The sequence below is a fragment of the Oculina patagonica genome, chromosome 8, assembly GCF_052425735.1.
Source record: "Oculina patagonica isolate OP01 chromosome 8, crgOcupat, whole genome shotgun sequence".
NCBI classification, from domain to species: Eukaryota; Metazoa; Cnidaria; class Anthozoa; order Scleractinia; family Oculinidae; genus Oculina; species Oculina patagonica.
Genome location: NC_135765.1, coordinates 16659471 through 16671423, shown reverse-complemented (window position 1 = coordinate 16671423; position 11953 = coordinate 16659471). Strand labels below are relative to the sequence as shown.

General features: G+C 38.8%; 2 protein-coding genes across 2 annotated transcripts in view; both read left to right on the top strand.

Moving 5' to 3' along the window:
• Positions 1–665: 665 nt before the first annotated feature.
• LOC144663660 (carbohydrate sulfotransferase 9-like) lies at positions 666–5098 on the top strand. The gene is made up of 3 exons (XM_078524669.1): positions 666–894; positions 2309–2382; positions 3907–5098. The coding sequence occupies exons 1-3, from the start codon at positions 792–794 to the stop codon at positions 4333–4335; spliced, it is 606 nt and encodes a 201-aa protein (XP_078380795.1). The 5' UTR covers positions 666–791; the 3' UTR covers positions 4336–5098.
• A 4301-nt stretch (positions 5099–9399) lies between these two features.
• Positions 9400–11953, top strand: part of LOC144663932 (uncharacterized) — a 32704-nt gene continuing 30150 nt past the window's right edge. The window contains exons 1-2 of the mRNA XM_078525026.1: positions 9400–9551; positions 11144–11217. The gene's annotated coding sequence lies outside the window, so the exon portion shown is untranslated. The remainder of the gene's footprint in view (positions 9552–11143; positions 11218–11953) is intronic.

The following is an 11953-nucleotide window of genomic DNA, read 5'->3' as shown; positions in this document are numbered from 1 at the left end:
ATCGCGCTACGCTCGCCACTCGCGTGTGCCCCAAGGTATATTCGCGCGTGCCCCTACGTGAGCCTGCTCGCAGGCTAAGAAAGTAGCTTCGATAACACTTGACCGTTAAATTTGAAATTCCTCTCGTTGCCAGTGTGATTGAACGTGATTTCGGACTGTTCCTTCAACGAATTAGACACAGAAAGGGCAGCAGAGGCGGCGTTTTGCGTTTTCTGAATCTCCTAAGAAATAACTGATTTATGAGCGGCAAGCTGACCGACAACGAAATCCTTGAAATCAGCAAGATCTTGTTTTGTAACAGGCTCGTCTCCCACAGTACAAAATTAAACTCGGCAATAATAGCGCGACAAACTGGTTGTGTCGAGTGACTAGCGCGAGAGGCGACAAGGCTTAAATATCAAAGTGTGACGTAGAAGTCCCTAGAGGAAGCCGAGGCGATAATTGCATGCAAATGCCGAACATAAACACATAAAGTGAGTAAATTAGCATATCTGAGATCAACTAGCACACAAGACAGCTCAGCATACGACAACAGTGCTGTCGTGTCTATCGATTACGCATGAAGAAAAGCAACACAGGAATCAAACAAAACCACGTGAGTAATATTCTTTTATTAATCTATTCAATCCTGAACTGAGGGTGAGGGGCAACACTTTAGTTGGTTGTCACGTGATCAAATCGTATTTATTGAGATTTGAAAGCATTGTGCTGGGATGATTGACGTGTACAAAGCAAACCCTTATTAGTGTGTATGTACTTATTTCATATCTCGAGCAAATCATGATTGTTTTATGGCCAAAAAAAATTGTGTAAGGTTGCTTTGTATTTTCAGCCTTGCCGTTTTATCACTTTATACAGTATATAACTTAGGATTTGGAGCAAATGGCACAGAAGGTAAGCCAAGCTATTTATCGTTCATAAACTCATGTAAAGTCATAACCCGTGTTTCTTCAGCCGTATCGTTTTCTCTGCTTTCGAATTGTGGTGGCATTCTGTTGTCATCAGTGCATCTACCCACGAAGGCGCTGAAAAATTTCACTTTAGGAAGCATAGTTCGCGAGACTAATCGACGATTGCTGTTGTAGAACAGTTAAACCTGATGCACACACTAGTAAACGTTATCTAAGAACAACAAGATTACGAAAACAATGTTAATTCAATTTTATACGCCTGTCTTCGGTGCGAACAGACGACATAGGAATAATGACACATATATCACGACATTAAGAAGAAAACGAAAGCTAGCTTAGGGTTAGATTGTTTTGTTTTTGCTCTGGGGTATTCAATTAGAATCAAGCCCATATTTTAACCAACCAATTTTACTGTGGGAGTTTTTTATTTAAGCCCAGGCTATTTGCATTATACTTCGATTAAACAAAGCCTTCTACAGTCCAAGCTCTATTAAGTGGCCACCCTCGGGACTTTGAAAAGTGGCCGCTTGCGGTACAATATAAATTGGATAGGAATGGCAAAAAACATGATTTTATTGACTCTATATAGCAAAATGCTTTTAAAAAGTAAACATATATGAAGATAAATCCAAAATTCATTGTAACAAAACATCAAGTGCATTTCCAGCCCATGCATAGTTCTAGCTCTAACACAGAGGGCACGTAGTTGAAATGTATAGTATTTTTTCGGGTTAATAATTTACAGAAAGTTAGGCCTTTTTGCATCAACAGTTAGTACGTGAAAAAATTTAGCTCAAGATATTTCACGGACAATATATATCATCTGTCACCATTTCGCTTGGAAAGATAATTTGCTGGCCGCTTAATGCAGGTAAAAAACCATATAAATAATACACTTGCAACAGCAAAAAGGTGGCCGCGGCCGCTTAATAGAGGTGACTGTTGAATAGAGGTATCAAATACAGCAGTTTAGTGACAAATAAATCGGGACTTTTGAAAGTGGCCGCTTAATGGAGGGTGGCCGCTTAATAGGTGGCCGCTTAATAGAGGTCGCACTGTATTCAATCATACGTCACTCAGAAATCAACCTCTAAGATAAATGGTTTCTAGATTATTCAAGGGGCATAGTTAACTAAAAGTAGTTGCGACATAAAAGCTGTTAACTTTCGACAATATTGGAAAGGATACCGTGAAATAACTTAACACTCAACCAAGGCTCTAAGCTCTTTTTACTTTATTCATTTTTACCTCATGTACTTGATTTAATAAGCTGGGTTTTTTTGTTGAAGTTCCCTTAAATTGATCGTTAATTTGCATATTTATGCCAACAATGTATGTTTCTTGATTTTGGGTGGAGTATAAACTGTTAGTTTTTTTATTTATTTTCCTTTTCTTAGACAATGTAGATCTTACAGCAACACACAGTTATCCTAGTGTTGTATCCTCAAAGTTCAATCATTCAAATTTGCAGGTAGGTTCACATACCGTGTGTGAATAAATATAACAGCAAACACTCGTATATAAAAAGTTGTGGATTAAGAATTTGCAGGGTGAAATTTAGCAAATCAATCCCTGATTTCTCCAAAAAGGCCCGTAGCCTGGTTTCTGCCTGGGTAGGTTCGTTTTCTCTTGAAACGGGCCAAATAGTTGTTGGCTGAACATTTGCTCAGTAATTATTTTCTCTTTTTTTCACGTAACCAGTGCACACGAAATGCTATCAGGGGCGTCACATAGCCAGCTTTTGAAGAGTTGTAGACTTGGTCAACTGGCCCGTAAGGGCCGCCGTTTTCGGGAATCCGGCCGAGTCAAAAGATAGAATGGTATGCCCTAGAGTACTATCCTATAGGCTTCCTACGCCACTACCACCGTTACATATCAGAGGTTGTAGCGTCCGGGGTGTAAGTGAGTTCAACAGCCTACTAGCTTTCGCGTCAAGGTGCACAGGGGTATCAAAATGGATAGAGGAGTAAGGTTAGACAAGCGATTATCCCCATCGATGCTCGCACTTAGTTGCCACAACATGCTGACGTTGATGGATTTAAAATAAGACTTTTGCACACTAGAATTAAATTTTAAGCGGTTTGCTTTAGCCTCCCCTCCGAATTCTCAGAACTTGTTGAAATTTGTTAAGCGGTCCGCGATGTTCAAATCAGTGGAATCAATATGAGACACATTTATGATCTGCCACGGGTTCAAGTCTGAAAAACGAAAAAGAGGGAAATACTGGTAAAAGGTTCACTAGTTTATTCTGTCATTTTTGTTTAAATAGATGCAAATAACTTCAGTGAAAATTCTTTAAAAGCGGACAATATGCTGTATCATTACGCGGACCAGACCTTTTCAGTCAGTGGAGGAAGGGTGGGGAGGGGGGTCTTCCGAATCCCCGAACACTCCCCCCTCCAGCCCCTACGGGCCTGGCAAAGATATCCAACATATCAGAGCCCACACCCTGGCTCTGGAAAGAAGGGCTCTTATACACAATCAAAAACACACAGGAAAAAATTATTTCGCTTGGGCCACGTCTAGAAAGGTCATTGTAGTGTTTCATATTGTTTGTCGTCAATGACATATTTTAAGTATATTTTTTATCAAGGTAAAATTAAATTGTTGTGCCAATAAACTGTTTACGTTAAAATATTTAATTCATTTTGGGTTCTTCTGAAGTCTTGGGGCAAAAATCGTGCAAACAAAAAATACACTTGAACCTCTTCTTACGGAAGCCACGCCCATAATACGAAAAAAAGGAAATATTCTTTGATGAAGAAGGCTATGTTTAACTAAAGTTTCAGAAATTTTGGATTTAACCTTTCGAGTTCATGCCCAGACTTCGGTCGTAGCTTGAAAAACTCTGAGAGTCAAGGGGTTAACCTGTGCCATGAGATAAAGCTTTAGTGAAGGCGCACATTACTTTCGAAAAAGTTTTGACACTATGCTAGTAATAGTTTCTTCAATCGGTTATCTTCTAAAACTTTGTAATGTTTGTTTTTGTTATCAGGACTCAAAAAGCTCTTTGATGAAAAGAGTTTGCAAACAGGCTGGTAACCTTTCCGAGTACGTTTTACAACACATAGTGGTAAGTCAGAGTGCAAAAGTGCTCTACTGTTCCATCCCTAAATGTGCTAGTAGACAGTTAAAAGGACTACTCCTTCCCAACCGAACCAAGCTCAGATTAACACATTTTCCCAAACAAGAGCAAAATATGATGCTGAAGACATATTTCAAGTTTACATTTGTTCGCGAACCTTTTGAGCGTCTTCTATCTGCATATAAAGACAAGTTTCTTCATCCAAGACAATTTGTGGCCGGGAACCGTAGAATACTTGAGAGTCACGGAAGAGAAATTCTGAAGCACTTCCGACCAAATTCTTCCCAGCGTTCCTTTGAAGAGCTCAATGACATTACGTTCCGTGAATTTGTGGAGTAATTAGTTAAAAACGGAAGTGAGAGGACAACCCGGGTAATGGACCAACACTGGGATAATTACGTGAACCTATGTGGAATGTGTGATATCAAGTATGACTTCATAGGACATTATGAAACTTTGGAGCAAGAATTAGCACATTTTACAACGGCTGAAAGGCTGTCCGTCCAGGATGCAAGACCTTTTAACGCGTACAAGCACACCCCTTCCAATACATCGTCTTCATTAATTACGTATTATTCGCGGATTCCTTCAGAGTGGATCGATATCTTAGGTCGGATATACAAGACAAGCTTTGACATGTTTGGATACAATTTTCCAGGACCTCTAAAGAGTCTGTATGAAAATAACACAGTGGTCTAATTTCTTTATTGTTCGGGCTCAGTACTAGGCTTATACAAAGAAGAAAGCTAACCTTTATTAATAATTATTAATCATTGAAACAGGGACTCTTAAATCATTCTCAGATAAGTTTGCTTCAGTTTTACAAGTTTGACTTCGCGTAACACTGTCCCCATAATTCAAATGCTGAGAAAATAAGAAAGTGGTGTTTCTAATGTTTTGCTGGTTGGCCCTATTAGCACTTGTACTAAATCAGTTACCGAGGGTAAACAAATGCCATTTTTTGTTGCGTTTACTGCATAGTAGTTGTTTTGTTTAATGTATTCTCTATATAAGCTTGAAGTTAAGTGAAAGTTTCAAACGTTTTCAAGGTACAGTGTTGCCACTTCTTCAGTGGAAAAAGTATCACAGACAAAAGAGGCAGCAGGTTTGAAAAGTTTGGATCTTCTTTTTTTTTTTGGAACTCTTAGGGCCGGTATTTTAAAGTTTATATTTTAGTAAGAGAAGTTTAGTAAAATATTTAACTAATTTTTCTGATGTAGAAAATTACTTTCAAATTAAGGGAAACCTCCAAAGAATAGTTTTCTTAGGTAAAAGAACACAAAATAGTGATAATAATAAACCGAGAAGAAAGAGTTAAGGTTTCATTAAATAAGATTAAGGCGGATAAAAAGCGAAAAAACTGCGCGACCTCAGTGAAGTATGGGAAATTTAGAATATATGCTCATTCATCGCAAAAAAATACATACTTTCAGGCTGCTGCCTCTTCTTTACTTTGAAAGTGAACTTTTACCACTGAAGAAGAGGAAGTAGCCTCCAAACGTATCTCTTTTTTTTTCTCGTTTTGAAAATCATATTTTCACGTAATATTGAACATATCCTAAGTTCCACATCGAACAACATTTGCGCTGCAGAGTTTTTTTCCTCAGGGAAGTAGGCTACTTAAAGTGGCTTTTTATTACACGTGCAGGTTGTTTTTTGTTTGTTTGCTTTATTTGTTTTGTCTTAATAGTTTTTGGAAACAATACGTGCTTGGTGCTAAATTTATTTTTAAAACTTTCTTTAACCCTATTCAAACAAGGTTTTTTCAGACCGGGGGGCGCATTCCCCTCCCCTCTGTAACTTCAATAAACTTAAATAATACTTAACCAATCGCAATAAAACTTAGAGAATATTTTGAAAGACACTATTCGTTTAAATTGTGTATGCAATTTTTTGGAATGATCTTTTGTGATCCTTTACGTGTTTTGGTCCTCTGAAGTGACAGCTTCACAACGTCGATCAAAAGATCTCGAATGGACGTTGGCATTAGGCTTGTCAACATCATCGAAGGATTTCGGTTAATGGCTTGAGCGATTTTGAAATGGAAATATGTATTAACATTTTGCATACGAATTCCTGAAGTGATCGATCGTAATCAAAAAGGGTCAGAATGCAAACTTCCAATTTGACATGCCAGGACTTCAGCATGATCGAGCCGTAAATTAGGTTACAATTTCTACAGGACCTTGTTAAAATCGCCCTGTTCACAGGTTTTCAAAATTTTGCACCCTGTGTAAACCTTTGAAAAGCATGTTTTCAATAGGTAGATAGAAACGGCTTACTTTTGCTTGTTGACCGTTTAAAGAGGAAAAATGTTTCCCGCAATGGTTGCACCCTCAATGTTACAGTCACTGTCCGCTATCCGCGACAACACATTTTAAGAAGCAAAGTTCTCCCTCCTTCATATGTTCGAACCTCACATCTTCACCATCCTTTTACTATCGTGAAAATCATCTGTTACGTCCTCAGCAAGTAATAGGGACCTTCAGATTGGAGTACGAGTACGACTTTTTCAAATCTAGTACTTATGCTTTCGATTAACGCTTTTCACACCAATCCCGTACCGATAGTCTCCGTTTAAACAGGTCACCAACAGGGAGGGGTGAAGGCTCTGGAAACGTGACTGGATTAAAATACGAAAGTTGTATTCATGCTTTATTTCTTACTCGTACTCCGATCTGAAGGTCCCTATTTATCGAAATCGGCGTCCGCCATATTGGTTAGGGAACGGGGAAACTCCAATCTCGAGCCCAGAGTGACGCCCGGCTCCGCGATCCGTCAGCGGTTGGTCAGCGGTAGGGTCGCCGGGACTCACTCTGGGAAACTGAATTTCAATTCAGTGTCCTACTGGTCCTCACAGAACAATAGAAATCAACACGGAAGTCTAAAAATCTTCCCCGGAAGTAAATCAAACCGGAAACCCTGGAAAAACATTTTTTGTTTTCCATGGTCAAATGTTCAGATGTATCACCTTATTAAATTTTGTAAAACACCTAAGAACTCGTGATATGGCGCTACATAAATTAAGTATTTTCTAATTCTACCATTTTTGAACTCAAAAGATACCATGAATAAAAAAGGACTTCCTTTAAAAGTCAATTCTGAACGGAGTTTTAAAGGGGTCGCGCAGGACCCTTGCAATCATTAGTATGTATTTATTTAAAGAGTATGCACGAACTGCCGAACGACTGAAGCCGACAACAAACGAAATATTCATGAGAATGTTTGTTTTTAAACTCTTTTGTACAAGTAATTACTAGTAATTGTTCTCAGCTTTGTGCACGTGCGCTGGAACATAGGGAATTATCATAATTAGATTCACAGCTTTGAATATATCACACGTTGTTGTAAACATTGACTCGGAAGGTCTTCGGAAGCCTCAAAACCTGCAATTTTGTGTCCAAGTTTTCTCCGCCGATATAGAATTTCAAGAGTTGATTCGCGAGGAACATAAACTTGGTGAACTCTATTGTGCTATGACTAGAGCGAATTTTTAAATTTCCTTCTCAAAATGAAGATACCACGTTTCAAAGTTTAGATTTCACATTTTTGCTCTCTTAGAAGCCATTAACTTGTAGCAGTTTTTGAAATCGAAAATTTCGTTCTAGCCATAGCACAAAAGAGGTTATGATTTACCACTAAGCTATATAATCATTTAATTTGGTGCGCTGTTCTAGCTGAAAACTTGGACACAAAATCGCATTATCTGCAGTTAAACATTTAAGGGCTTGTAACATCACAGACAACGGTCATATCTCAGTAAAAGGACAATCGTGATGTAATTCCATCATCCCCGAATATCCTCGTTAAATTTTAGAGGAATCGATGTTCAAAATGTAGTGAATTAAAGCTTTGCAAGATAACACTCCGTCAAGAACTGACCGGGAACTGTCCGTGCGTTGTGCATTATGTAAATTTCTTCGCCGTCGTCTGCAAAACAACAACTGACACACGCACGCAGTCTTCACAGGCGGAAATCAGGAAGGCAAACAAGATCTTTGATTTAAAACCAATATAGCAGTATGCTCAAGAAGGAGACTAACGGAAATCAAAACACCAGACGCTCTTTTGTTAACTCTCTCTTTTGTTAACTGCAGAACGTTTTTGTTACTTTTGTTGCTTCGATAAACACCAGTTCTGTCGATACTGTGTTAGAAATAGTTCAACTTTCTCGATTTACTTCCATTCTGGGAAATTTACTTCCGCTTAGACCTGAGAGCATGCGCAATAAAAACCAAAAGACCAAGGTTCTACCTGAAATCGACCTGAAATTGATCTGATCAATTCCAGTTTCCCAGAGTCCGTCCCGTACCGCTGACCGACATAGACGGACTCTGGGCTCGAGATTGGGAAAACTCTCAAAAATCTATAACTGGTACCCAGGCTTCCGCATCAAGGCTTTTCCGCTTTTCCTCCTACCGCCCTGGTAAGCACTCGCTTTTCCCGGTCAGTTCAAAATTGCACACGACCGAACAAACAATCTGTTTCATCGTTTGTTTTGTCCATTAGTAAAATGAATATATCAAAAATAAAAGCTTTGACCGTGTAGTTTTTAAGTTATTAGCCTCAAACGGTTCGCGCGAAAACATCTTTGCGAGGGAGGGAGCGTAGTTGTTTCACGCTTGATGGCGCGTAAATCGCTCGCGTATGTGCCAAGTTACCTGCCGCAGCTGTCACGAAAGCAAAACACCGAAGAAAACGCCTTTTTTACAGGACACGGACAGGTGAGCGAATTCAAAAATTATCCAGCTTTCGTTTGTGTCGATTTTGGTTGTAAAAAAGGGGGGAAGAGGAGACTTCAAAGCGATTTCTTGCAGCGTGTTCAAATCGTTTTGTGAAAGTGTTGTCACTCTTGTTAATTATTATTATAAAGATGGAAAATTACCATATCTGAGATCTGCTCGCACACAAGACAGCTCAGCATACGACAACAGTGCTGTCCTGTCAATCGATTACGCATGAAGAAAAGCAACACAGGAATCAAACAAAACCACGTGAGTGATATTCTTTTATTAATTTATTTAATTCCTGAACTGTTGTGCTCTTCCTGTGGTCCCATTGGGTGAGGGGGTAACACGTTAGTTGGTTGTCACGTGATCAAATCGTATTTATTGAGATTTGAAAGCATTGTGCTGGGATGATTGACGTGTACAAAGGAAACCCTTATAAATGTTAAAGTATCTTCTCATAAGTTGAACTGGACATTTCGAGGCATTCCATAAGGGAGAAAACTATATGTTGTCCAAGAGCGAATGAACGAAACATTGAGACAGTCACTAAATACACCGAAGCAACCCAGCATTGCTTATGATAAACAAATAAAACACATGAACACTGGTTGGTAACTAATCGCCTGCTGCGAGTAACTGTATTTATGTAGATGTGAATTCAAGTGAGCGTTGTGTTCATGCCTATTTCATATCTCGAGCAAATCATGATTGTTTCATGGCTAAAAAAGAAATGTGTAAGGTTGCTTTGTATTTTCAGCCTTGCTGTTTTATCACTTTATACGGTATATAACTCTGGGTTTGGAACAAAAGGCACAGTTCTAGAAGGTAAGCCAAGCTATTTATCGTTCAAAAAGTCATAACCCGTGTTACTTCAGCCGTATCGTTTTCTCAGCTTTCGACTCGTGATGGTATTTTGTTGTCATGTGCATCAAATTCACGAAGGCGTTGAAAAATGTCACTTTAAGAAGTATTGTTCGCAAGACTAATCGACGATTGCGGTTGTCGGAACAGTTAAACCTGATGCACACACTAGTTAACGTTATATAAGAACAACAAGATTACACAAAAAACATGTTAATTCAATTGTATACGTTTGTATTCGGTGCGAACAGACGACATAGGAATAATGACACATATATCACGACGTTAAGAAGAAAACGAAAGCTAACTTAGGGTTAGATTGTTTTGTTTTTGCTCTGGGGTATTCAATTAGAATCAAGCCCATATTTGAACCAACCAATTTCACTGTGGGAGTTTTTTATTTAACAAATAAAGAAGCCTAAGGGCCGAATCGCACTAGCGGACAAATTTTGTAACAAATGGTAGATTTCATCATTAATGAGTCACTTGTTGCAGAACACAAGTGCGATTACGTTTTTCGAGACCTACAACTTGTCCAACATTTTAGGAAAACAAAGAACATGAAAGAAGCAGCTGTCTTATGATTGGTCCGCGTTGCACGCGCGATACATTTTGTCAAACAATTGCAAAAACAAGTGCGTACGACTTGTTGGACAATGGCAAATTTTGTCAAAACGGACAAATCATCAAAGGGGCCGAAGTCCTGTCTCGAGGCAGGACATTTCATGACAAGTCGCATTCCCATGCCCTCGTAATGCCAGATAACAATACGTTGTTGATTGGCTATTGTGTTTGGCCCAAACTGGACCTAATAACAACACGCACACCAAAATGTTTGCGATAGTATGCACCGTGATGTGGCTCTCACTATCATAATTCAGCCGCAAAATCTTTCCGCGATAGGCAAGGCATGTTTATAAGCGAAGTATTTGCCCAATGTAAGAATGAGAAAAGAAAAAGTTATCTTGAGACGACTCATTATTCCACAGCATGAGAACACGCGTGCTCTAAATGCAAATTTTTTTAGAATTTTTTTACCGCGTGGTACTGCATATTAAATGTTTGCCCAAGACGGCCGTGCTGAAAAATGTACAGGGATGCCAGAAGCACGTGCAAAGCTATTGTACTAATAATTTCACCTTTTGTTCTCTTCAAGATGTCTCTGACTTGTCGCGACAATTTTGTTTTTGTCAAAAATGTCATGACATTTAAAACTTGTCCGCTAGTGCGATTCGGCCCTAAGTTATTTGCATTATACTTCGATTAAACAAAGCCTTCTATTCAATCATGCGTCACTCAGAATTAAACCTCTGAGATAAATAGTTTCTAGATTATTCAAGGGGCATAGTAAACTAAAAGTAGTTGCGATATAAAAGCTGTTAACTTTCAACAATATTCAATATTGGAATTCATGTACTTGATTTAATAAGCTGTGTTTTTTTGTTGAAGTTCTTTTAAATTGACCGTCAATTTACATATTTATGTCAACAATGTATGTTTCTTGATTTTGAATGGAGTATAAACTGTTAATTAATTTATTAATTTTCTTTTCCTAGACAATGTAGGTCTTACAGCAACACACAGTTATCCTAGTGTTGTATCCTCAAAGTTCAATCATTCAAATTTGCAGGTAGGTTCACATACCGTGTGTGAATAAATATAACAGCAAACACTCGTATATAAAAAGTTGTGGATTAAGAATTTGCAGGGTGAAATTTAGCAAATCAATCCCTGATTTCTCCAAACAGGCCAGTAGCCTGGTTTCTGCTTGGGTAGATTCGTTTTCTCTTGAAACGGGCCAAATAGTTGTTGGCTGAACATTTGCTCAGTAATTATTTTCTTTTTTTTTTCATGTTACCCGTGCACACGAAATGCTATCAGGGGCGTCACATAGCCAGCTTTTGAAGAGTTGTAGACCTGGTCAACTGGCCCGTAAGGGCCGCCGTTTTCGGGAATCCGGCCGAGCCAAAAAATAGAATGCTGAAAAATTTGTATGCCCTAGAGTACTATCCTATAGGCTTCCCACGCCACTACCACCGTTACATATCAGAGGTTGTAGTGTCCGGGGTGTAAGTGAGCTCAGCAACCTACTTTTGCGTCAAGGTGCACAGGGGTATTAAAATGGATAGAAGAGCAAGGTTAGACAAACGAGTTTCCCATTCGATGCTCGCATTTAGTTGCCACGACATGCTGATGTCGATGACTTTAAAAATGAGACTTACGCTATACTAGAATTAAATTTTAAGCGGTTTGTTTTATCCCACCCTTCCGAATTCTCAGAACTAGTTGAAATTTGTTAATTAAGCAGTCCGCGATCATGATTCCAATCAGTGGAATCGACATGAGATACATTAGTGTCACGATCT